Here is a 27,299-nt window from a genome sequence, read left to right as displayed (position 1 = left end):
TGACTTGCCCAGGGTCACCCTGGTAGGAAGTTTCTGGGGCCAGATTAGAACCCAGGACCTTCCAGCTCCAAGCCCGGCGCTCTATCCATTGAACCATCGGTCTGCCCCCCAATTCATCTTTTATTTCATTGCCAGAAGAATCTCATGCAAAGGTTTGATGATGTCTTTCTGCTCAGAAATCTCCATTGGTTCTCTCTTCCCTACAAGGTAAAATTTAAATACCCTTGTCAAGAATTTATGACTTCTGGGTGTAGATAGGTGGCTCAGTGGATAGACAGCCAGATCGAGAGACAAGAGGTCCTAGATTCAAGTCTGGCCTCAGACACTTTCTGTATGACCCTGGGTAAGTCACTTAACCCCCATGGTAAGCCTAGCCCTTACCATTCTTCTGCCTTAGAACCAATACACAGTATTGATTGTAAACAGAAGGTAAGGGTTTAAAAAAAAAAGGATGCCATCTTTAGATAGCTAATCAAAATCTAGATGTCAGGATTGCTTTCTTGGAATAAAATTTCTCCTAGTGTTGGACAATTTTTTTTGAAATCTGAAATATTTGTTACGCCTCTATGTAAGGGGAGAAGAGTGCACATAATGTATTTTTATAAAGATATGCACACACATGCACATGTATGCATATGTATTTACTGTATGCTTGTGCATAAATTGGTAAACATTAAGTTTACCTTGCTACTATAGTGCTGGGGAGACAAAAACAACAAAAGACAATCCCTACTTTCCAAGAGCTCATAGACTAATGGGGGATGCAACATGCAAACAGCTGTATAGGGGATAAACTGGATGTAACTCATAGGAAGAAAGCACGAGAATTCAGCGAGATTGGAAGAAGGGGCACCCATAAGCCGTGTGGGAAATGCATGTACTATATGTCCACGTATAAGTGGGGAGAAGCATGTGTACACATCTCCCAAAGAGGATCTGTGGGACCTTTGAAACCCAGTTTCCAACCCTGAGCACAGCCCCCACAGGTCTACCCTTTTCTTGATCTTTTGAAGCATGTCTTGGTTTCCTTCATCTTGAAAGTCAAGATTCTTCATTGTTTCACTCAGTTCCCTAAAGAGAAGACAATAGGAAAGAGACTTGTGACTGCAGGGGGAAAAAAAAATGAAAGGTTCAGGAACGGTATATGGTATGCCTTCATCTCAGTTCATGGTACCATGGGTTTGTGCCTAGGTAAGAGAGATGATGTCGAACAGAGGAAGAGGACCTGCCTCCCTGCCTGGCAGGGAAAGTAGCAGTCACTGGGGTCCTTGGGAAGTGCTTCCTGCTTGGGGCTATTTGGTGGAGTCAGTGATCTTCTATGGGAAGGACCTTAATGAAGCAGCATGGGAAGGAAGGAAAGGAACATTCCCCAGATGAGGCTCTTGGATATCTTGAACAAGGATTCAGGAGAGTTGGAGGGCACACACACAATATGAAGCAGTGGGTAGGCTCTGAGGGTTACAGCAATCAGCATCGTATGGTAGAAGGAGCACTCACCCTAGTCAGAGGCCCATGGTTCAAATCCCACTTCTGACACCTTTATGACCTTGGTCTCTTAACCTTCTTGGTCCTCAGTTTCCCCCGCTTAAAACAAGGGAGTTGGTTTAGATGGTTTTGGGGGCAGGTAGGTGGTATATGTAGGATTTAAATTAATGTGCAATACTTCAAGTATTATTTTTTTAAGTTTATTATCTGACAAAATAGAACCATGTGATTAAGTTTTTCTACCTGCTCAAAAATCTCTGCTCCACCAAAGCTGAGACAGGAAGGAGAGTGCGAGATGGAATTCCACCCTATTTATATCCTGTCTATGTCAGTACGTAATGACAGGAAGTGAGTAGGGTGTTTAGAATCGTGGTTTTGCTGAGGATCATGGTTTTTGGGGTAACAGATTCTAATTACATAATCCCCCTAGGATCCTTTGGGAGACTAGTCTCCCCAATGGATCATGTAAACATAACCAACTTGTAAATTACAATAATTTGGGGATAAAAAGGAAAGAAAACAAAACCAATGATTGCTAGGAGCATTGACAAAAAGCCAATTAGGGGGCAGTTCCCTTTTGCACAAGAGTATACATACAAAATAAATGTGTTCAACCCCCCACAGTTCAATCAATTGCCAGAATCTGTTAGCCTAAAAATTACGATCCTCAGCAAAACTATGATCCTCAGCACCCTACTCCCTTCCTGTCATTATGTGTAGACGTAGGCAGGATATAAATTGGGTGGAGTTCCATCTCTCACTCTCCTTCCTGTCTCAACTTTGGTAGAGTGGGGGATTGTTGAGCAGTTAGAAAAACTTAATCACATGGTTCTATTTTGCCAGATAATAAACTTAAAAAATAATACTCGAAGTATTTCACATTAATTTAAATCCTACATATCAATGGGTAGAGTGCTGGGTAAGGAGTGTCAGGAAGACCTGGGTTCCAATTTTATCTCAGTTACTTATTAGCTATGTGATCCTGGGTAAATCATAATCTCTATTTGACTCAGTTTCCTGATCTGTAAATTGGGAATGATAATGGTACCTTCTTACCAGGGTTGTCATGTGGATCAGATGAGGGAACATTTGCAAAGTGCTTAGCATAGTGCCAGGCACAGAGTGGGTGCTACATGACTGCTTCTCTTCCCCTCCTCATCCAGCTCTAGGACTTACGTAAGAACAGCTTCGTGACTTTCCAGGAGTAGCACATCTAGGAAGGTGTCTCGGACTTTGTCTTCTTTAATTTTAAGGGCAGTGATGCTCCGACAGGCTTCCAGTCTCACACCTGGCTCTTCCTCATAATGGATAGCCCAAAGCAAGATGTCTGTTAACTGGGGATTTACATACCCAATATTTCCCAAAGCTGCCAAGAATAGACAACAATTATTCTTTATCACCTAGACTAGAGCCTCATTCTCAGAACCAGGAATCAGGGAGCATTAAGAATAAAAGAAGTAGGGGGGCAACTAGGTAACATGATGGATGGATGGCCAGGCCTGGAGTCAGGAGGACCTGGGTTCAAATCTGCCCTCAGATACTTATTTCCTAGCTGGGTGACCCTGGGCAAGGCACTTAACCCTGTTTGCCTAGTCCTTGCCCTTCTATTTTAGAGTTGTTACTAAGCAAAAGTAAAAGTAAAAAGTTTTTTTTTGTTTTTTGTTTTTGCCTCATTTTCCCCTCATTTGAATAAGTTTATTTAGTCAATTTAGAACATTATTCCTTGGTTACAATAATCACATTATTTCCCTCCTTCCCCTCCACCCACTCTTCCCACAGCCAACACTCAATTTCATTGGGTATTACAAAAGTAAAAAGTTTTAAAAAATAAAAAAAGACTAGGTAAAGTAGGCAGGTGAGTGAGTGCCTGTTTGGTATGATTTCAAGGGCAAAAATATTTTTCTCTGTGAATTCATATTTATTACTCTTAGAATTCTTAATTTTGGAGTGGGATAGAGGGAAGGCAGAGAGAATGTTGTTTCTTGAATTCCAGCTTCCCATTAACAGATGAGGTAGGATAGTTGATCAGATTTGCTTGTTTTGATTCCTTGAGGGGATGAGATTATATAAATTAGTTTTGGGGGGGGTGGAGTGGGATAGAAATTTATAATTCCTCATCATCTCTTTCTGGCAAGTAAAAAGTACATTTCCCAACAGCCCAGGCTGCTGGTACAGGGTTTTGCTGGGAGGGAATTCTTCATGGAGAATATATATCTCTGGTACCTCTTGCCTGTTTCACTTGCTTAGAGTTGAGCCTTTAGGGAATCCACATCAAAGAAGAAGTCAGTCTCCTTCCTCAGCCCTCCTTAATTCCAGGGCTTTCCCTCTTAATTATTCCCTACTTATCCTGTAAATAGCTTGTATATATTTCTTTGGATGTTAGCTCCCTCATTAGACTTTTTTGAGGGCAGGAATTTTTTTTTTGGCCTCTTTTTTTGTATCCCCAGCTCTTAGGAGAGTGCCTGATACATTGTGGTTGTTCAGGTGTGTCTGAGACTTTGTGACCCTGCTGGCTATATCTATCACACCAGGACATTTTCTTGGCAAAGACACTGGAAATGGTTTGCCACTTCTTTCTTCAGTGATTAAGGCAAACAGGGTAAGCGATTTGCCCAAGGTCACATAGCTAGGAAGTGTCTGAGGTCAGATTTGAACCCAGGACCTTCCATTTCCAGGCCTGACTCTCCATCCACTGAGTCAAGAAGACTTGAGTTTAGATCCTGTCTCAGACACTTAGTAGCTAGCTGGGTAATCCTGGGCAAGTCACTTAATCTCTGTGCCTCAATTTCTTCACCTGTAACATGGGGGTATAATAGCATCTACTTCGATTTTTTATCTTCTATTTCTATTACTGGTTCAAGGCTGTGAGGATCAAATGAAATAGCATTTGTAAAATGCTTAGCACAGTGCTTGGCACATGGTAAGCTCCTTAAAAATGTTTTTAAAAAACAGCAAAACTTAGTCTTAAAGACTTGTTCAGAGGAGAGTATCAAACACATGACCCATGGACTGTATACTGCCCTTAACACTCCAGAGTAGGGCATGACCCAGATTAAAATGTTAACTGGGAAATTTTATTTTATTTCCATTTTTTATTATCATGCAAAACACACTTCCGTATTGGTCATTATTTTAAGAGCAAAGTCATACATAACCAAAGCCCCAAACTAAAACCAAGATACACAGATGTGAAAAACGACTCCAACAGTTCTTTCTCTGGAGGTGGATAGTATTCCCTGTCATAAATCTTTCAGGATTATTAATTGGGAAATTTAAAACAAATTAATAAGTAAAACAGTAAAACATAGATAATAATACATCTTAAAACTAAGGCAATATGACTCAGTTATGCAAGGATTAGTGGTTTCTATTTGAGTTTGACACCACTGGTCTAGAATACCAAAAAGTCAATTAACATGCCCAGAGGTGTCATAAATCAGATGTGGGTCTGGATTCACCCCAGGCTCTGAGATCAGCTGTCCATCCACTACATCATGTTAGATAAGCCTAAAGCTTCAAGTAGTCTAAAAGTCTTTGTGTTCCTTTGAGGCAGCCACTGGGTTTTCCCAAGAAAATCTGAGTCCAAAACTAGCCACATACACTTCTTTGATCCTGCACAGATCATATAACTTCTATCTGCCTCAGTTTCCCCTAAAATAAGGATAATAATAGTACCGGCTTCTTAGGGCTGTTGAAAGGATTAAATGAGATAATATTTGTAAAGTGCTTGGCACATAGTATTTAACAAATGTTCATTGACAATCTATCTTATTCACTAGGATTGGGCCAGTGGACAGTAGTGCCCCTGATGGGCCAATTAAATATCTAGGATTCATTTTCATAAATAGGATAATGGAACTTACAGGCACTGATGAACTCACTGTGGGTAGGGGACAGAGGAAGAAGAGAGACATGGGCAGAACACTGAGGAACAACTCAGGATTGAGGGGCTCTAAAGTGGATGAGTCCTAGTGGGGGGGAAGGGACCAGGAAGCAATAAAAACAGAAAAACTAGGAAAAAGTTGTATCAGAAAAGACAAGGGAGGAGACACTATCCATGTGGAAGGGATGGTCAATGCTATCAAAGGCTTCAAAGGAGGAGGTTGAGATCTAAGAAAAGGAATTCAGATTTAGCAGTTAAGAAATTGCTGGCAATTTTAGGACAGTTTCATTGGGATGTTAAGAGTCTGAAACTAGATTGCAAGAGTTGAGAAATAAATGAGTGATGAAGTTCTTTCAAAGAGTTTGGCAATGAGAGGTAGGAAAGAGAGGAAGATATGACAATGTCAAGTTAAATGAGTTTTTTTTTTAAATGATGGGATATCTAGCCCTTTTTGTAAGGTGTAAGGATTGAATCAGTAAATAGGGAAATATAGAAGATGAAAATTGAATGACAGATGGGGCAAGCTCTTATAGGAGAGAAGAATGGATTTGATTGAAGATATAAATAGCCTTGTTGGCTGACCTTGGGTAAGTCACTTAAACCTCTGTCTGCTTCAACTTCCTCAACTATAAAATGGGGATAGTAGTAGCATCTACCTTCCAGGGTTATTGTGAATATCAAATGACATAACATTTATGAAGTGCTTAACACAGAGCCGGGCACATTGTAGACATTTAAAAAATACTTGTTCCAAACCCCCAAAAATCATAAGCATTTCTTTATATTTCCAACAAAACTCAGCAACAGGAGTTAGAAAAAGAAACTCTATTTAGCCATATCCATTGAACTACCAAAACTTTTTTACTGAATTAGAAAAAAACCATAACAAAGTTCATTTGGAAGAACAAAAGAGCAAGGATATCCAGGGAAATCATGAAAAAAAAATGCAAAGGAAGGAGGACTTGCAATCCCAGATCTCAAATTATACTATAAAGCAGTGGTCATCCAAACAATTTGGCTAAGAGACAGAAAGGAGGATCAGTGGAATATAGACTTGGGGTAAATGACCTCAGCAAGGCAGTTTATGATAAACCCAAAGATTCCAGTTTTTGGGACCAAAACCCACTATTTGGTAAAATCTACTGGGAAAATTGGAAGACAGTGTGGAAGAGATTAGGTTTGGATCAACACCTCACACCCTACACCAAGATAAACTCAGAATGGGTGAATGACCTGAAGATAAAGAAGGAAACTATAAGCAGATTAGGCAAACACAGAATAGTATACTTGTCAGATCTTTGGGAAAGGAAAGACTTTAAAGCCAAGCAAGAGCTAGAAAAAAAATCACAAAATGTAAAATCAATAATTTTGATTACATCAAATTAAAAAGTTTTTGTACATACAAAACTAATGCATCGAAAATTAGAAGGGAAGCAACAAATTGGGAAACAATCTTCATTACAAAAACCTCTGACAAATGTCTAATTACTCAAATTTATAAAGAACTAAAACAATTGTACAAAAAAATCAAGCCATTGTCCAATTGATAAATGGGCAAGAGTTTGTACCCCGAAGAGATAATAAGGAAAAAGACATGTACAAGAATATTCATAGCTGTGCTCTTTGTGGTGGCAAAAAATTGGAAAATGAGGGGATGCCCTTCAATTGGGGAATGGCTGAACAAATTGTGGTATATGTTGGTGATGGAGGAATTGATGCAGAGTGAGAGGAGCAGAACCAGGGGAACCTTATACACAGAGACTGATACACTGTGGTACATTTGAACGTAAAGGACTTCACCATTAGTGGCAATGCAATGATCCTGAACAACTTGGAGGAATCTACGAGAAAGAACACTATCCACATTCAGAGGAAACACTGTGGGAGTAAAAACACCGAAGAAAAACAACTGCTTGAATACATGGGTCGAAGGGATATGGTTGGGGATGTAGACTCTAAATGAACATCCTAATGCAAACAACAACATGGAAATAGGTTCTGATCAAGGATACAAGTAATACCCAATGAAATTGCTCATCGACTGCAGGAAGGATGGGTGGAGGGGAGGGAGGGAAATAAAGTGAGTATTGTAACAAAAAAAAATGAAAGTTAAAAAAGTTAAAAAAAATGAAACTATTTAAAATCACTCTAGACAATATAAAATATTTAGGAATCTATCTGCCAAGACAAACACAGGAATTATATGAACACAACTACAAAAGTTTTCACACAACTAAAACTAGATCTAAACAGTTGGACAAACATTAACTTCTCATGGGTATCATAAAAATGACAATCCTACCCAAATTACTTATTCAGTGTCATAATTATCAAACTACCAAAAAACTTATTTATAGACTTAGAAAAAATTATAACAAAGTTCATCTGGAAGAAATAATGAAAAAAATGTGAAGGATGGGGGCCTAGAAGTACCAGATTTTAAACTGTACTAAAAAGCAATGGTCATCAAAACAATATGGTACTGCCTAAGAGACAAAAGGGTGGATCAATGGAATAGACTAGGGGTAAGTGACCTCAGCAAGCTAGTGTTCAATAAACCCAAAGACTCCAGCTTTTGGGACAAGTACTCACTATTTGACAAAAACTGCTGGGAAAATTGGAAAATGAGGGGATGCCCTTCGATTGGGGAATGGCTGAACAACTTGTGGTATCTGTTGGTGATGGAATATTATTATGCTGAAAGGAATGATGAACTGGAGGAATTCCGTGTAAACTGGAACAACCTCCAGGAAGTGATGCAGAGCGAAAGGAACAGAACCAGGAAAACACTGTAGGAGAACATTGTACACAGAAACTGATACACTGTGGTACAATAGAATGTAATGGACTTTTCTAGCAGCAATGCAACGACCCAGGACAATCCAGAGGAACTTTTGAGAAAGAATGCTATCCGTATCCAGAGAAAGAACTATGGAACCAGAAATGCTTTAGAAAAAAATATATGCTCTATCATGTAGTGAGATAGGGATGTGATTAGGGTTTTGATGTTAAAGGATCACTCTACTGCAAATACGAATAACATAGAAATATGTTTTGAACAATGACACATGTATAATCCAATGGAACTGCTTGTTGGCTTTGGGAGGGGGAGGAAAGAGCAGGGGAAGGGGAATTATGAATCATGTAACCATGGAAAAATATTCTAGATAAAAAATTTTTTTAAGAATACTAGTTCCTCTTTTGCCCTGAGACACAAGATCCCATTTTTCCACCTCTGTAACTTTGTACTGGCTTTTCTCCGAGTCTGAAATGCACTACCTCCTCATTTCTACCTTTTGTTGCCTTTCAAAGCAGTCTAAAGACCACCTGGAAAGAGGTCCTGGATCCCTGGGTCTTTTTCTCTTGGTCATTTTCAGTGGAGGACCTGTAGATACTCAGAGGACTTTGTGGCAGAGAGGGTGTTTAATCCAAGCAGGACATAGCTCTGTTTTCCATTATTTAGAATCACCATTTTCCCTTGGATTAACCAAGGTAGAGGCACTTGTCCATTGCTGTCAGTTTAGAGGGAAAGAGGAGAGTGGGGCAGGGCTCACACAGCTGGGCATGAAAATTCAGAATCATAGAATTCAAAAGCAGAAAAGAGACCTCGATGTCCATAGACTCCTTTGATATTCATATACTCCAACCCATATATGGAGAAACAACACTGGCGAGCAATAGTCTAGGCTCTGCTTAAAGACCTCCAATTGAAGAAGAACCCACTGCTTGAGCAAGTGTTCCATACCACTTTTTGATAGTTCTCATTGTTAGGAACTTTTTCTTTACATCAAGGCTAAATCTATTTCATTGACTTCCAACTATTGCTCATTTCTGAAGCCAGACAAACAGTCCTCTTGTGCTTAAAAGACCACAAAAAACTCGAGCACATCTATCATGTCTCCAGAGCCCTCTCTTATGTAGACATTCAGTAAAACTCAAATGAATTCAGTAAAACTCTAGAAAAAACAAACTGGTCAAGATATGGCCCTCACACTGCAGCTTGCCAATCCCTAAATTCTAGACTAAACATCCTCAGTTCCCTGAACTTGACTTCATGGGACCTGGACTCCAGACCCTTCACAGTCCTTGTTGCCTTTCCTCTGAATGCTCTCCAGCTTGTTGCTGGCCTTAAATTGTGCCAGAATATTGCTCTCCAGATATGATCTGATTATATAGAGAGCAAGAGGAACAGACACTACTTTATTACAGGAAGTGTCTGTTGCTCATTGTTTTTTTGCCTATTGAACCATAGCTTGCTAAATGGTAGATATATATTTTCAGGCAAACTACTTTCCCTTTCATCTTCCCACATCCTATACTAAACAAAAAGTGAAGATCACTTTTCGAACCCAAGTCTAAGACATTGGACATTTATCCATACCGAATTTCATCTTCTTAGACTTATTCCAATGTTCTAACAGATCAGGATCTTTTAAAACATTTTTTTTTAACTCTTACATTCTGTCTTTGAATCAATACTAAGCATCAATTTCAAGGCAGAAGGACAATGAGGGCTAAGCAATTGGGGATAAGTGACTTACCCAAGATCACACAGCTAGGAAATGTCTGACGCCAGATTTGAAATCAGGTTCTCCTGACTCCAGGCCTGCCATTCTATCTATGCATTGTGCCACCTAGCTGCCCTTATAGGAAGAATTCTTGACCAAATTAGGCGTGAGGATTACATAAATAGAAAAATTTCTGCACAAATGTTAATGGAGTTAGAATTAGAAGGGAAAGTTAACTGGAAAAAATATTTTTTCAACAAGTTTCTCTGATGAAGGTCTAATATCCAAGACATACAAACAATTGATATAAATGGATAAAAACAAGGGTCATTCTCCAATAGGAAAGTCAAGATTGAAATCTAAAGGCCTTATTCATCTGGTTAGCAACCAGATTTAGGATATTCTGTACTTCTAGTTAAAATCTTTGCCTCTCCTGTTTCCAGAAGGGATTAGGCAAATGGCCTACCTAAAAGAAAGAAGAGATCTCCTGGGAGAATGGGGAGTTGGTTTAGGGAAGAGCTCTCAAGAGGAAAAGGAAACTGAAATTTAGGAATGTAGGAACTGATCCTCTCATATTAAATGACTCATTCTGGAATGATGAAGCAAAACATTAACTTTTACTTTACCCTGACTTGTGTGAATATCTTGTAAATTTTTTCTCATTCAGGAATCCTAAAAATATTATCTTAAAATATCTTTTGTTGGATGGAAAAAGGTCTTGATCAAGGACACATGTAATATCCATTGGAATTGAGCATTGGCTACGGGAAGGGTGGGGAGAGGGGAGGAAGGGAAAGAATATGATTCTTGTAACCAAGGAATAATGCTCTAAATTGTCTAAATAAAATTAAAAAAAATCTTGTGTTGGGAAGGGTTTTGTGCAGGTATGATAGGACTTGACCAGTTTGGGCATTTCTCCCTTCAAATAGAAAAGTGCTTAGATTTAGATAATAATAAGTTAATAAAAAATTGTTTCTGGCAGACTTGTGCTTACAATGTGTATATATATATGTATATATATATATTTTTTTTTTGTCTACAGCAGCTTTTAAAATATAGAGACCCAACAGAAGAGATAAAGATTATATATGGGAACTGGGTGACGTGGACATCATCTTGGTGTCGTGTCTGCTGAGTTGTATTAATAATGGAATCCATATGCCTATCGAACATGTGTTTATGTCCTAATACTTTTATTGAACTACAAAAAGCAGTTAATTTTATGCATTTATACAATAACCCAAAGAACAGAATTTCTTAACCATCTTTGTGTCATGGATCCCTTTGGCAATCTGGTGAATCTATGTGCCTTCTCAGAATAATTTTTAAAAATAATTGAAGGAATTATAAACTTCAGCTAGAGGTCATTAAAAAATGCACTCCCTTCAATCCAAGTTCAGAGACCCTCTGAAATCTATCCATGGATCCTTGGGGGAATCTCCAAACCCCAATTAGGAACTCTTTCCATAGAACATTAAATATAAAAAAAGAATAGTGTCAAAAATATGAGAATAATGATATGATAATAATAAAATGTAAACATTTCTTAATCTACCTATTATGTTCCAAGCACTGTGCTAGAGAAGTTATAAAATTTAGATAAAGTATTATCTAAATAATATATCTGTCAGCTACTAGAAACTTGAACTGAAGAAGTCAAGGACAAAGATGGATTAAAATACCAGTAATAAGAGATTGTAGCTAGGTAGCTCAGTGGAGTGAGAGCCAGGACTAGGATAGGAGGTTCTGGGTTCAAATATGACCTTAGACACATCCTAGCTGTGTGACCCTGGGCAAGTCACTTAATGCCCATTGCCTAGCCCTTATTACCCTTCTGCCTTGGACCCAATACATAGTCTTGCTTCTAGGACAAAGGATAAGGTTTTTTTTTTTTTTTAATTTGATTTTTTTAGGTGCTGCCATTTATTGGTTAATTCTTTTTTTTAATTTTTTTATTTTATAGTATTTTATTTGATCATTTCCATGCATTATTCATTAAAGACAAAGATCATTTTCTTTTCCTCCCTCCCACCCCCCGTAGCCGACGTGTGATTCTACTGGGTATCACATGTGTTCTTGATTCGAACCCATTGCCATGTTGTTAGTATTTGCAGGATAAGGGTTTTTAAATTTTATTTATTTATTTTTCTCTTTTTAATATTAATAACAAATTTCCATATGAATTTTCCAAAGTTATATAAGCCAAATTGTCTTCCTTCCTTCTTCCTTCCCACCTCCCAGAGCTGGCAAGCAATTCAATCTTATACATGCATTATCACACAAAATATTTCCATATTTATGAGTACTTTTATAAGTAAATAATCTTATAAAAACAAAATTCTAAAATATATACCCAAATAAACATCATAAATCATATGCTTCCATCTGCATTAGGTAAGGTTTGATTTCTTTGTTTTGTTTTTTTTTTTTAATTCTAGTAGCAAGATTCTCTTTTCTAGAGCTGGCTACCAAGTTCACGTTCTTGTGCCTATGGGGCTGGGAAGAGAATAAGCATTTATATATTGCCTACAAAACATCTCATTTGATCCTTAAAACCACCCTGTGAGGTAAGTGCTGTTGGTTTCCCCATTTTACAGTTGAGGAAACTGAGGTGGACAAAAGTTAAGTGGCTTGCCCAGGGTCACATACTTAGTAAGTATCTGAGGTCAGATTTGAACTTGAGTCTTCAGACTCCCAAATCCCTATTATATTAATTGGGCCATCTAGCTGCTGTCCTCCACACTTGATGAGCTCATTGCAATGAGATGCAATAGCAAAATTACTGGTTGTAACAAGCTTTAGTTCCCACTGGGGCCCGAGTTCATGTGGCGACCCAGCTCCAGGGTTCCTGAATCTTCATCTAAAGACTTACCTGACTCAATGGCATGAATTAAATTGTTGGGAGGGTGTTTTATTTTCTACACGCTTTTACTGTCTTGCAGGAGGGGTGGGTATGAGGAGGGAGATGACTATGCAAAAAAAAAAATCCTGCTTTTCCTTGACCTCCTGGGTTTGGATCTAAGATACCAAGAGTGAGTATCCAGATGATAGATGTCTTATTATTTCTCATTTTATTGCTTTGGTTGGATCTATGCAAAGAGCAAAACAATGTCTACAGTATTGAAGCATTCCTGTTCATTCCTGGGAGGAATTGCCTCTATCTCACCAAAGCCAATTGACAAGGATTTCATGATACATAATGAGTCCTGGGAAGGACTAGGAGGTGGTTTCCAAGAGGTGGAGCCACAGAAATGTTCTGCACTTGCCCTGTTCCCAAAGGTAATGAATTGGTAGGCCCAGCCAGAGAGAGGCCAAGCAAGCGATGGAAGCCAACCATTTTTTGGGACTCCTCAATAATGGGGGACTTCCCTACAATTCATTCTCTGACTGCTGGAGTGAGTGTGGGACTGGCTTAGTCTGTGACTTCTTGTGGAACAGTGAAACAAAGCCCTCTGGGAGGCTTCTCCTCTATTTTCCCACCTATGAGAAGGTCTTTCGAGAAGCAGGAATAGGGGGAGTTATCTCTGTAATACCTTTAATGGCAAAAGCTTTGATTTTCCAGTACGGATCACCCTGTACCAACTTTATGAGGCAGTCAAAAACCTGGAGTGAAAAAAGGAAAAATGATGAGCTGTCAAAGCTTGAACAGATTGAAGAAACTCACTTCTTAGAATGGGCCATTAGGTGAAACCAGCAAAGTGAATTTTATTCGTATAGAGAACTCCAAGTATAGTTATTGTTTAATTGTTTCATTCATGTCCAACTCTTCTTGACCCTATTTGGGATTTTCTTAGCAAAGGTATTGGAGTGGTTTGCCATTTCCTTCTCCAGCTCATTTTATAGATGAGGAAACTGAGGCAAGCTGGATTAAGTGACTTGCCCAGGGTCACTCAGCTAGTAAACGTCTGAGATCAGATTTGAACTTGGGAAGATGAGTCTTTTTGACTCTGGGTCTAGCACTGTAAACCTAGCTGCCCAGTATGGTAGGGATCTTTATTACGGATGCAGGTCAGTAGTTTCTCTGAAACATTGTCTATAAGAGTTGTCTGGAACATTGAGAGATAAAGAGATCTGTAGCCACCCAGCTAGTGGGTATTAGAGGCAGGACTGAACACATGCTCTTTCTGTCTCCAAGGCCAACCTTTTACTCCTTCTACTGTGCTCCCTCTGAAGGGGCCATGACCTTTGACTAAAGAAAGTCCTTCTCTTGACTTCTAGATGAAAGCCCACTGGAACAGCATGTCCTTTTCCTAGAATAAACTTGGTTCTTTGAGCACTGTGGGTTGATTCTTCCCATAGCAAAGCAACTTTGCTCAACCTGGCCATAAATGGAATTTTTCCAAGCTTGTTGCCCCTCTGAAAAAAACAAAACAAAACAAAAACCACTCCCCCCTCCCAAACTAGAAATGCATCAAATCACTCTCATTTTTTTAACCCTTACCTTCTGTCTTAGAATTGACATTAAGTACTGGTTCTAAGGCAGAAGAGCATTAAGAGCTAGGCAATTGGGGTTAAATGGCTTTCCCAAAGTCATACAGCTCATCTGAGGCCAAATCTGAACTCAGGATGTCTAGCCTCGAGGCCTGGCCGCCTCAATAACCCCTCTTCCCACTCATTTTGCTCTTTAGCACCAGGTGTTGATCAAAGTGAATAAGGTTTTGCCAAAGGGTAGAACATTTAAAGGATTTCTGGAAGAATCTAGTTCTCTTAAGGAGGAAAGAGAGCAGCCTGGTGAGGGTAGGGCGGCAGTACTGGTGATGGAGGCCCAATTCTGGCCCCAAAAAACCAGTCCTTCAGTGCCAACAGCAGGAGAACTTAAAGGTCACCAGAAACTGGCAGAAGAATGGGAGCAGCACAATTGGGGGCTAGCAATAGAAGTTTCAGAGTATTGTCTCTCCCTCTCTACTCTCTCCCTCCACACCCTCCTCTAAATGGAAATGAGACTATGAGGAGGTGGAGAAAGAGCAAAAAGGGATTCCAGAAGTTATCCTGGAATGAGCTCTAAGTGGCTCACAAGAGCTAGTTATTAAATTTTCAGAGTAAGCATTTACACATCACCAAACACCACAAGTCAGGGCTTGGTTTATTGTTTTGTTGACTGTCTAAACTTAAGAAAATGATGGGGAAAATGTTAATAAAGCAGATTAAACTTTAAAATGTCATGCACTTTTTTCCCCTCTAGAGAGCAGGTTGTTCAACATTTTCCAACATGCCTCTGTTGGCCTTCAGGACAGGTTAAGAGAGCTAGTCAAATGTTCCTGTAGCCAGGATCCCCTGGATTGAAAGTTTGGTGGCCTGCCTTGGGGAGGAGAAAATTCTCAGACCTGGGAGTTATCAGCTGCATACTCTGTATTATATGGTAGAGGGGAGCAGGTATGGGAATAAGCAATTAGGGTACCTTCATAGAGAGAATACCTTTATTTACCTCTAAATCTTGATGTCCTGGGTTCCTAAAATTGTTCTGCACACCCAGAGACAGGGGCCAGGTGAGCCCAGGGCCCAGGATGTTACTAGAAAGTGTAAAGGTCCTATTTTCTTCCTTCCCAGAGGCTTGTCCTAGATCAGTGATGGCGAACCTATTAGAGACAGAGTGCTGGGCCCCACCCCCCAGACCATGTGACATGCCCCTCCCCCACACTGAGTGCTATGCCCCTCACACACACAAAGGGGAGGGAGGAAGCACTACCACTGGACTGCTGGAAGAAAGGGTAAGTGAAATGAGGAATGCCCTCAGTGAGTGTGGAGAGTGGGAGGGGAGTGTCCCAAGTGCTCTGCTACCCTCTAGTTCTGTCACCTGTGAACCACCCACCTTACCCCCTCGCTATGAGCTCCCATTGGGCTGAGGGGAAGGGGAACAACTCCATCCAAGGCCCTCTGTCTTTCTAGTAATGAACTGGGGGTGGGGTGGGGGTTATATGCCTACAGAGAGTGCTCTGTGTGCCCTCTTTGGCACCCATGCCAGAGGTTCACCATCACTGTCCTAGATCATAGAAACCAGGATCTGTTGCTCAGGAAGGAGGAAACATTCCAGAAACTGGAATATGAGAGGGATGAGCTGAGGAATGTGAGGTCTAGGTTCTCTGGTTTGTGTAACTTGGGCACTCTCTTTCTTGGGTAAGATGATTAAGAAGGTCTCTAAGGAACCTTTGAATTGTAATAATCTAGTGGGGCAGCTAAGTGACACAGTGGATAGAGTGCCAGGTCAGGAATTGGGAGGACCTGGGTTCAAATATGACTTCAGACACTTTCTAGCTGTGGGACCTGAGAAAAGTCGCTTAGTTCTGCCTCCGTTTACTCATCTATAAAAGGAGCTGGAGAAGGAAATGGCAATTGGGGGTGGGAGGGTAGGTTGCAGCTAGGTGGCATCATGGATAGAGAATCAGGCCAGGAGAAGACTCATTTTCCTAAATTCAAATTTGACTTCAGACATTTAATATCTGTGTGACTCTGGGCAAGTTGCTTAATCCTGTTTGTCTCCATTTCTTGTCTATAAAATAGGTTCCCACTGGAGAAGGAAATGGCAAGGCCTGGAACTCTATTTGCTGTGGCACTTAGCTGTGCTACAACATACATTTATTTAGGGCCTATTTTATATTAGACATTGTGCTCAGTGATGAATATACAAAGAAAGGCCTGGAGTTGGAGATCCTAGTTTCAAATCTGGCCTCAGAAACTTCAAAGCTGTATGACCTTGAGCAAGTCACTTAACCCCCTTATTGCCTTGGAATTCCTTATTGCCTTGGAAACAATTCTTAGAATTGATGCTAAGACAAAAGGTAAGGGTTTAAGGTTTTTTTGTGTGTTTTTTTCTTTTAATCTTTTATTTTTCCAATTACATATAAGAACAACTTTTAACATTTTTTAAAAAATGTATAATTTTGGGGGCAGCTGGGTAACTCAGTGGATTGAGAGCCAGGCCTAGAGACAGGAGGTCCTAGGTTCAAATCTGACCTTAGATACTTCCTAGCTGTGTGACCCTGGGCAAGTCATTTAACCCCCACTGCCTAGCCCTTCCTGCTCTTCTGCCTAAGGCAGAAGGTAAGGGTTAAGAAAAAAAAGCATAATTTTGAGTTCTAAATTCTCTCTCAACTTCCTTCCTTTCCCTTTTCATTGAAAAGCAAACAATTTGATAAGAGCTATACATGAGACACAAAATATTTATAAAGTGTTTGTTTTTTAGAACATTTTCTGTCTTAGTAATAATTCTAAGACAGAAGAGCAAAGGCCAAGCAAACAGGTTAAGTGATCTGTCCAGGGTTAGTTAGCTAGGAAGTGTCTAAACTCAAATTTGAACACAGGGCCTTCTGACTCCAGGGCTGGCTGGCATATCAGCTGATCCACCTAACTGACACCCCTCCATTGACCTTTTACACAGTGCTCCCCCACCTAAAAATTTTTAAAGAAAGAAAAAAATTTATAAACAATATAAAAATAATATTATTAAAATTTGTTAATGAAATACATAACATATAAGAACATATAAATATAGGTAAATTATAAACAAATAAACCTTTAATTGTGTAGTGAATTGTCCAGAAGCCCCTTGAAGTCCAACTTACCATGCGATCTTTTATCTTGAGTGAAGCAGCTGCAAGGCAGGCTGCCCTCCTCACAGCCATGAAATCATCAGAGAAGCAGTTAAGGAAGCCAGGAAGCAACTTGGGAGTCATAAGCTTCAAACAGCCAATTAAGGAGAGGGCTTCGACCCGATCTTGGGAATTTCCTTGACCCAGCATAGCCCTGTGGAACATAAGAGTCTGGTTACTCCCCTGCTTGAAAAAACTTCCAGTGGATCTATTTGCAACACTGTCAGGGCTTCCCTGGCTAATTCTAATTTAAATATTTGCCCTTTAATGGCCAATATGTTGATTATTTCATCATTCCCAAAGTGCCCTTCCGCTGACCAAATGGAAGCAGTCAGGGATTTTATCATCCTCCAAAAGAGTTATTAGATATGATAAGCTAGAATCAGACAGAGAAGCTCTGCAAATGCTTAATGGAACCCACAATTCTATTCACGTTTCATTCAAGATTTTTCCTATTCTTCAGAAAAAAGTTCACAGATCGCAGTTAAAGAACCTCTAAATGAGCTACTGGAAGGGATCAAGAGAGGCAACCTGCCAAAGGTGGTACTTGAATTGAGTTTTGAAGGAAACTGGGGATTCCAGGTGAAGTGAGGAGGAAGGAGAGGATGGCCAGTGCAATCCCATGGAGGCAGCATCAGTTCACTTACTTCTAGGCTTTTCTGGGATCATCCTGCTTATCATTTCTTAGAATACAATAGTATTCCAATCATGTGGCAATTCACTTAGCTAGTCCTCAACTGAAGGACATCCCCTCACTTTCCATTTCCTTGCCACCACAAAAGGGACTGCTATATTTTTGTATATATAGGTCCTTTTCCCTTTTGTTTTTTTGGTATTGCTAGGTCAAAGAGTAAGCATGGTTTTAGAGGATTTTGGATATAGTTCAAAATTGTTCTCCATAATTGTTAAATCAGTTCACCAGTCCCCCCAACAGTGCATTAGTGTCCTAATTTTCCAATATGCTCTCCAACTTTTGTTATTTTTCTTTTCTGTCATAATGGCCAATCTGATAGGTGTGAAGTGGGACCTCAGAGTTGTTTCAATTTGCATTTTTCTAATTAATCATGATTTAGAACATTTTTTCATGTAACTAAAGATAATTTTGATAATATAATTTGATCATTTATCAATTGAGGAATGACTTGTATACTTATACATTTGACTCATTTCTCTATTTGAAAAATTAAGCTTTTATTAGTGAAACATACATTTTTCACTGTTATTATTATGTATTATTTTCCATCCTATTTTCTCCATTTATTTTTCTCTCCCCTTTCACTCTGTTCATCCTCAAAAAATTTTTTTTCTGACCACTTCCTCCTCCAATTTGCCCTTCCTTCTATCATATCCTCCTACACCCTTCTCTTCTCTCCTTCACCCCTTATTGTCCTGTAGTGTAAGATAGATTTCTATAACCAGCTGAGTGTGTATATTCTTTCTTTGAGCCAATTCTAATGAGAGTAAAGTTCAAACACTTTCCTCCCCACTTCTCTCATCTCATCTCTCCCTCTATTGTAAAAGCTCTTTTGCACCTCTTTTGTGTAAGATAATTTACCCAATTCTATCTCTTCCTTAACCCTTTTCCCAGGGCATTTTTTTTCTCACTCTTTAGTTTTATTTTTTTAGTTATTTTACCATCCTATTCAACTCACACCCTTACCCTTTGTCTATGCATATTCCTTTTAACTGTACTAATAATGATGAAGTTCTTAGGAGTCAGAAATATCATCTTCTGAGACAGAGTCAAGATGGCAGCCTAGAAGGAGCAGAAGCTCAGACCTCTGAATACCCTTCCTAACCAATCATAAACTGAATGCTCCCAGAGAACTGAAAAACAAGCTTAACAACAAGACAGAGCCAAGGAACCCTCCTGCTAGACTTAATTTAAAAGGTATGCCCCCCAAAAAGCCAGAATCCGAGAACACTTGGGTTTAAGGAGAAGACAGAAGGAAGGTCCCAGGACTCATTCCCCCTCCCATCCAGAGCGCTGAGACTCCCAGGCCCCAGCTGCAGTGGGAACTTCTGGGCGGGCAAAGGTGCTGTTCTGGAGGGAATACATTGCAACCAGGGTTCTGATAAGTTTAGAGTCTCCAACACAGATGGCCGGGAAGGAGCTAGAGAGGGAGCATAGAGCTGGCAGCCTGGCCAGAGCTGTGGAGATCCTCCATATTTGCTCCAGTCTTCTAGGAGGTTTTGAACTCAGAGCATACCCAGCCCAACCCAGCTGAACTTAATCCCATCAAAAGTCTTTAGAACTCAGGGAAGTCCAGGCTCCACACCCATCCTCATTGACTGCTAGAATTTACTCCAATCAAAATCCTCCAGAGGACAGGGAAGCTCAAACCCCAACAACCCTCCACCAGAGACTATACCAAGAGATCTCCTGTTAAGGCTCCAAGAGGGGAGACTGACAGAAGCCTCCAAACCAAAAAAAAAATGAGAGGAGCAAGAGCACAGACAAATACGGGGAGTAAAGAAGGGGTGAATTTGAGCAAACAACAGAAAAAGAAGAAAGAAACTACAATAGACAGCTTCTACTCAGCAAATGGAACTGAGGGGGAGAGATCAGCAAACGATAAATCAGAAATCCCAGCGAATTGGATACAGGCTTGTAAGAACTCAAAACACAATTAAGGGAGGCTGAAGACAATTGGGAAAAGAACTTAAAAATTAAGATAAGTCATCTGGAAACAGAGGCACTTGAACTAAAATGAGGAAATAGAGTCTTGAAAGCCAAAATCAACCAGCTGGAAAATGAGGCAAAGGAGATGAAAGATGAGGTGAAGAAGACGAAAGATGACCTCCAAAGAAAATCAGACCAGAAGGAGAGGGATGACCAAAATGTCAGGGATGAAATCCAGTCTTTAAGAACCAGAATACAACAACTGGAATTAAGTGACCTCACAAGGCAGCAGAACACTATAAAATAAAATGAAAAGAATGAAAAAATTGAGGAAAATATGAAGCATCTCATTCATAAAACAGACGATTTAGAAAATCATTCGAGAAGAGACAATTTAAGCATCATAGGTCTACCAGAAGACCATGACAAAAGAAAAAGCCTGGACACAATACTACAGGAAATTATTCAGGAAAACTGCTCCAATATCCTAGAACAAGAGGGGAAAGTGGAGATTGAAAGACTCCACAGATCACCTCCTGTATTTAATCCCCAACTGACAACACCCAGGAATGTTATAGCCAAATTCAAGAACTATCAAACCAAAGAAAAGATATTACAAGCTGCCAAGAAGAAGCCATTCAGATACCAAGGAACCACAGTGAGGATAACTCAGGATCTGGCTGCATCCACACTGAAGGACCGAAAGGCATGGAATATGCTATTCTGGAAAGCAAAGGAAACCAAGGAAGACTAGTCTCTCCAATGGGTCTTGTAAACATACCAGCTATGAAATTACAATGGTTAGAGATAAGGGAAAAATAGGAGAGATAGAGAGAGACAGCAAAACAATTGTTTTGCTGGGCACATTGACAAAAGCCAATTAGAGGGCAGTCCCCTTTGGCAGAAGAGTGTACATTCAAAATAAATTCAATCAACCTTCAGTTCAAGCAACCACACCCCAAGGTTCATTCTTGATCTTGATGGAATGTAGGTTTTCTGGCATCTTTTTGCAACAGTTCATTCTCTGGATTTAGGAGTTAGCAAGTTTCTTCCTTGAAGATCTTTCTCAAAAAAACAGAAAAAAGCTTTTCAAAATCTTGGATTTTTATTAAAATACAATCCACCCTGAAGTGGGTATTTAAAAATCCAGTTCAGCTCAGGATGCATTGTTGAGTTATGGGGGTATATGAGTCAGTTATTAAAAGAATTCAAAAACAATAAAAACAAAACAAAAATATATAAAGGGAAAAATATGGAAGAAAGTTAAACTTGGGAGAAAAGGAAGAAAAAAATTCAAAATCAGAATCAAAATACTAAAATCTTGCAAGAGTAAACAAGAATAACTTCATAATGGTCCCTTGTAAAGGTCCAATTTACAGTAATTTCTATCCCACAAGTCTGTAGGTCTACAACCAAGAATAAAATACCCATCAAAACTGACTATATTCTTACAGGGGAATGTATGGTCATTCAACACGATAGAAGAATTCCAAGCATTCATAAAGAAAAGACCAGACCTGAACAGAAAATTTGATGTCTAAGCACAGAACCCAAGAGAATCATCAAAAGGTAATTAAAAAAGAGGGGGAAAAGAAAAACAAATCAAAACAACAACAAAAAATTTTTTTAAGAGACTCAATAAGTTAAAATATGTATCCCTGTAAGAAAATAGGTCATTGGTAATGCTTAAAAACTGTTGCTATCACCTGGGCAGCTAGAAAAATTAAACTTAGAGGGAACAGTGACAAACTGTATAGGATGAAAGGACAAGACATAAATAGGTATATAGATACATGCATGCATAAATACTTATACATGTGTGTGTGTATGTGTAAAGAAAAGAGGCTAATACTAAAAGAAATGGGAAAAGAAACAAATGGGGGTAAATTCATATGTCACAAAGTAGCTCATGATGGGAGGGGGGAGAACATTGATACATTGGAAGGGTAAAGAGGTTGGAGAAAGGAAATACTCAACCCTTACGTGCTTTGAAACCAACCCAAAGAGGGAAGAACAATCCAATCCATTGGGGCAGAGAATATATTTGCGCCCTATAGGGGAGTAGAAGGGTAAAAAATGGACTGGTGGGGAGGGAAGCAGTACAAGGGAGGGAGAGGGGGGTAGAATTTTAAAAAGACTACAGGGGAAAATAAGGGGGGGAATAAGAAGGGAGGGGGGTAGAAAGGGAAGTAAAATAAGGGGGGGAACTAGGGGGACTGATTATAAACAAACACTGGTGTAGAAGGAAATAGTGGAAGAAGAAAAGGCAGGACCAGGAGTAGAAATCAAAATGCTGGAAAATACACAGCTAGTAATCATAACTCTGAATGTGAATGGAATGAACTCACCCATAAAATGCAAGCGAATAGCAGAGTGGATTAGAATCCAAAACCCTACCGTATGCTATCTGCAGGAAACACACATGAGGAAGGTAGATACGCATAGGGTGAAAGTAAGAGGATGGAGCCAAATCTACTGGGCATCAACTGATAAAAAGAAGGCAGGAGTCGCAATCATGATATCTGACAAAGCCAAAGTAAAAATAAATCTAGTTAAAAGAGATAGGGAAGGTAATTATATCCTGATGAAAGGCAGTATAGACAATGAGGAACTATATGTATTCAATATGTATGCATCAAATGGCATACCATCCAAATTTCTAAAGGAGAAACTACAGGAGCTCAAGGATGAAATAGATAGAAAAACTATACTAATAGGAGACCTGAACCTTCCTCTATCTGAACTAGATAAATCAAACCAAAAAATAAATAAGAGGTGAGAGAAGTGAATGAAGTCTTAGAAAAATTAGAGTTAGTAGACATGCATAGAAAAATAAATAGGGACAAAAAGGAATACACCTTCTTTTCAGCAGCACATGGTACATTCACAAAAATTGACCATGTGTTAGGGCACAAAAACATTGCAAACAAGTGCAAAAGGGCAGAAATAATAAATGCAACCTTCTCAGACCACAATGCAATGAAAATAATATAATTATTAAGGGCACATGGAGAGATAAATCAAAAATTAATTGGAAATTAAACAACATGACTCTCCAAAACCAGTTAGTTCAAATCTTAGAAACAATCAATAACTTCATTGAAGAAAATGACAATGGTGAGACATCCTTTCAAAACCTATGGGATGCAGCCAAAGCAGTACTCAGGGGGAAATTTATATCCTTGAGTTCATATATAAACAAATTAAGAAGGGCAGAGGTCAATGAATTGGGCATGCAAATTAAAAAACTAGAAAGTGAACAAATTAAAAATCCTCAGATGAAGAATAAATTAGAGATCCTAAAAATCAAAGGAGAAATCAATAAAATTGAAAGTCAAAGAACTATTGATTTAATAAATAAGACTAGAAGCTGGTACTTTCAAAAAAAAAACAAATAAAATAGACAAAATACTAGTCAGTCTAATTAAAAAAAGGAAAGAAAAAAACCAAATTGACAGTATCCAAGATGAAAAGGGAGACCTCACCTCTAATGAAGAGGAAATTAAGGCAATCATTAAAAATTACTATGCCCAATTATATGGCAACAAATATGGCAATCTAGATGATATGGATGAATGCTTACAAAAATATAAATTGCCTAGACTAAAAGAGGAAGAAATAAATTACCTAAACAACTCCATATCAGAAAAAGAAATTGAACAAGCCATCAAAGAACTCCCTAAGAAAAAATCCCCAGGTCCAGATGGATTCATAAATGAATTCTATCAAACACTGAAAAAACAACTAATCCCAATATTATACAAACTATTCGACAGAATAAGCCAAGAAGGGGTTCTAACAAATTCTTTTTATGACAGAAACATGGTACTGATCCCAAAGCCAGGCAGATTAAAAACAGAGAAAGAAAACTATAGGCCAATCTACCTAATGAATATAGATGCAAAAATCTTAAATAGGATACTAGCAAAAAGACTCCAGCAAGTCATCACAAGGGTCATCCACTATGATCAGGTAGGGTTCATACCAGGAATGCAAGGATGGTTCAATATTAGGAAAACCATCCACATAATTGACCATATTAATAAGCAAACTGACAAAAATCACATGATTATCTCAATAGATGCAGAAAAAGCCTTTGATAAAATAAAACACCCATTCCTATTGAAAACACCAGAAAGTATAGGAATAGAAGGGCCTTTCCTAAAAATAATAAACAGTATCTATCTAAAACCATCAGCAAACATCATCTGCAATGGGGATAAACCCAAAGCCTTCCCAATAAGATCAGGAGTAAAACAAGGATGCCCGTTAGCACCTTTACTATTTAATATTGTACTAGAAACACTAGCAGTAGGAATTAGAGAAGAAAAGGAAATTGAAGGTATTAAAATTGGCAATGAGGAGACCAAGCTATCACTCTTTGTGGATGATATGATAATATACCTAAAGAATCCTAGAGATTCAACCAAAAAGCTAGTTGAAATAATCAACAACTTTAGCAAAGTTGCAGGATACAAAATAAACCCGCATAAGTCATCAGCATTTCTATGTATCTCCAACCCAGTTCAGCAGCAAGCATTAGAAAGAGAAATTCTATTTAAAGTCACCCGAGACAATATAAAATACTTAGAAATTTATCTGCCAAGACAAACACAGGAACTATATGAACACAACTACAAAACACTCTCCACAAAATTAAAACTAGATCTAAACAATTCTAAAAACATTGATTGTTCATGGGTAGGACGAGCTAACATAATAAAAATTACAATCCTGCCCAAATTAATTTACTTATTTAGTGCTATACCCATTGAACTTCCAAAAAACTTCTTTACTGAATTAGAGAAAACCATAACAAAGTTCATTTGGAAGAACAAAGGATCAAGGATATCCAGGGAAACAATGAAAAACAATGCAAAGGATGGTGGCCTTGCAGACCCAGATCTCAAACTATACTATAAAGCAGTGGTTATCAAAACAATTTGGTACTGGCTAAGAGACAGAAAGGAGGATCAGTGGAATAGACTTGGTGTAAATGACCTCAGCAAAACAGTCTATGACAAACCCAAAGACCCCAGCTTTTGGGACAAAAATCCAGTATTTGATAAAAAAAACTGCTGGGAAAATTGGAGGACAGTGTGGGAAAGATTAGGTTTAGATCAACACCTCACACCCTACACCAAGATAAATTCAAAATGGGTGAATGACCTGAACATAAAGAAGCAAACTATAAGTAAATTAGGTGAACACAGAATAGTATACATGTCAGACCTTTGGGAAGGGAAAGATTTTAAAACCAAGCAAGACTTAGAGTCACAAAATGTAAAATAAATAATTTTGCCTACATCAAATTAAAAAGTTTTTGTACAAACAAAACCAATGTATCTAAAATTAGAGGGGAAGCAACAAATTGGGAAATAATCTTCATAACAAAAACCTCTGACAAAGTTCTAATTACTCAAACTTATAAAGAGTTAAACCAATTGTACAAAACATCAAGCCATTCTCCAATTGAAAAATGGGTAAGGGACATGAATAGGCAGTTTTCATTTAAAGAAATCAAAACTATTAATAAGCACATGAAAATATGTTCTAAATCTCTTATAATCAGAGAGATGGAAATCAAAACAACTCTGAGGTATCACCTCACACCTAGCAGATTGGCCAACATGACAGCAAAAGAAAGTAATGAATGCTGGAGGAGATGTGGCAAAGTTGGGACATTAATTCATTGCTGTTGGAGCTGTGAATTGATCCAACCATTCTGGAGGGCAATTTGGAACTATGCCCAAAGGGCACTAAAAGACTGTCTGCCCTTTGATCCAGCCATAGCACTGCTGGGCTTGTACCTCAAAGAGATAATAAGGAAAAAGTCTTGTACAAGAATATTCATAGCTGTGCTCTTTGTGGTGGCAAAAAATTGGAAAATGAAGGGATGCCCCTCAATTGGGAAATGGCTGAACAAACTATGGTATATGTTGGTGATGGAATACTATTGTGCTAAAAGGAATAATAAAGTAGAGGAATTCCATGGAGACTGGAACAATCTCCAGGAAGTGATGCAGAGTGAAAGGAGCAGAACCAGGAGAACACTGTACACAGAGACTGATACACTGTGGTTCAATCGAATGTAAAGGATTTCTCCATTAAAGGCTTTACAATGTCCCTGAACAATCTGCAGGGATCTATGAGGGAAAAAAAAAAAAACTATCCTCAAGTGGAGGACAAACTATGGGAGTAAAAACACCGAGGAAAAGCAACTGTTTAACTACAGGGATGGAGGGGATATTATTGAGGAGAGAAGCTAAATGAGCACCCTAATGCAAATACCAACAACAAGGAAATGGGTTCGGAGCAAGGACACATGTGATACCCAGTGGAATCGCGTGTTGGCTAGGGGAAGGGTGGCAGGAGGAGGGGGGAGGAGGAAAAGAAAATGATCTGTGTTTCCAATGAATAATGTATGAAAATGACCAAATAAAATAATGTTTAAAAAATATCATTTTCCAATGTAGGAATGTAAACAGTATAACATGTTGAATCACTTATGACTTTTCTTTTTGTTTACCTTTTTGTGCCTCTCAAGTCTTGGGTTTGAAAGTTAGATTTTTCTATTCAACTCTAGTCTTTTCATCAGAAATGCTTGAAAGTCTTCTGTTTCATTGACTATCCATTTTTTACCCCTGAAGGATTGATTATACTCCATTTTGATGGGTAGATGATTCTTGTACATAATCCAAACTCTTGGTCCTCTGGAATATCATATTCCAGGTCCTCTAGTCTTTAATGTTGAAGTTAAATCTTGTGCTATCATGTCTGTGGCTCCACAATATCATGTCTGTGAACTAACATTTGGCTAAGTGAAGATAAACATCCCTTAGATAACAACCTCAGTAAATCTAAGGATTGTCTCCTCATTTCCGACCCCACATTTCTGTGTTAAAGTTTGTTTTATTGTCAGATAAGAACCTGTATAACTCTGTAACATATATAAGCTATCCTGTAATGTCAGTCTGATGCAGTCTTCCATTATGGAATTCTGTCCCAGCTGGTATATTCTTTATTTCTCTCTTTTATTAATAATTTATGGTTCCAATAATTGAAATTCTAGGTGTTTGAACCCATTTGTGAAGTGTACCACCTCAAGTCTATTGGATATCAATTTTAATTGTTACACAACACAGTGGGTAGTAAATATTTATAAATACCTCTCTCTCCTAACTGTATTTTAAGCTTTTTAAGATCAGGAACTG

General features: G+C 38.7%; 1 protein-coding gene across 5 annotated transcripts in view; it reads right to left on the bottom strand.

Moving 5' to 3' along the window:
* Positions 1-27,299, bottom strand: part of HEATR4 (HEAT repeat containing 4) — a 105,956-nt gene that overhangs the window by 17,340 nt on the left and 61,317 nt on the right. For all 5 annotated transcript variants that reach the window (XM_007472863.3, XM_056810696.1, XM_007472868.3 and 2 more), the window contains 4 exons: positions 17,436-17,616; positions 13,410-13,479; positions 2,662-2,851; positions 993-1,071 (listed from right to left, as the gene is read on the bottom strand). In XM_007472863.3, coding sequence (XP_007472925.1) covers positions 993-1,071; positions 2,662-2,851; positions 13,410-13,479; positions 17,436-17,616 — 520 coding nt within the window. The remainder of the gene's footprint in view (positions 1-992; positions 1,072-2,661; positions 2,852-13,409; positions 13,480-17,435; positions 17,617-27,299) is intronic.

The sequence above is a fragment of the Monodelphis domestica genome, chromosome 1 (assembly GCF_027887165.1).
Source record: "Monodelphis domestica isolate mMonDom1 chromosome 1, mMonDom1.pri, whole genome shotgun sequence".
NCBI lineage: Eukaryota > Metazoa > Chordata > Mammalia > Didelphimorphia > Didelphidae > Monodelphis > Monodelphis domestica.
This window is presented reverse-complemented; position numbering and strand designations above follow the sequence as displayed.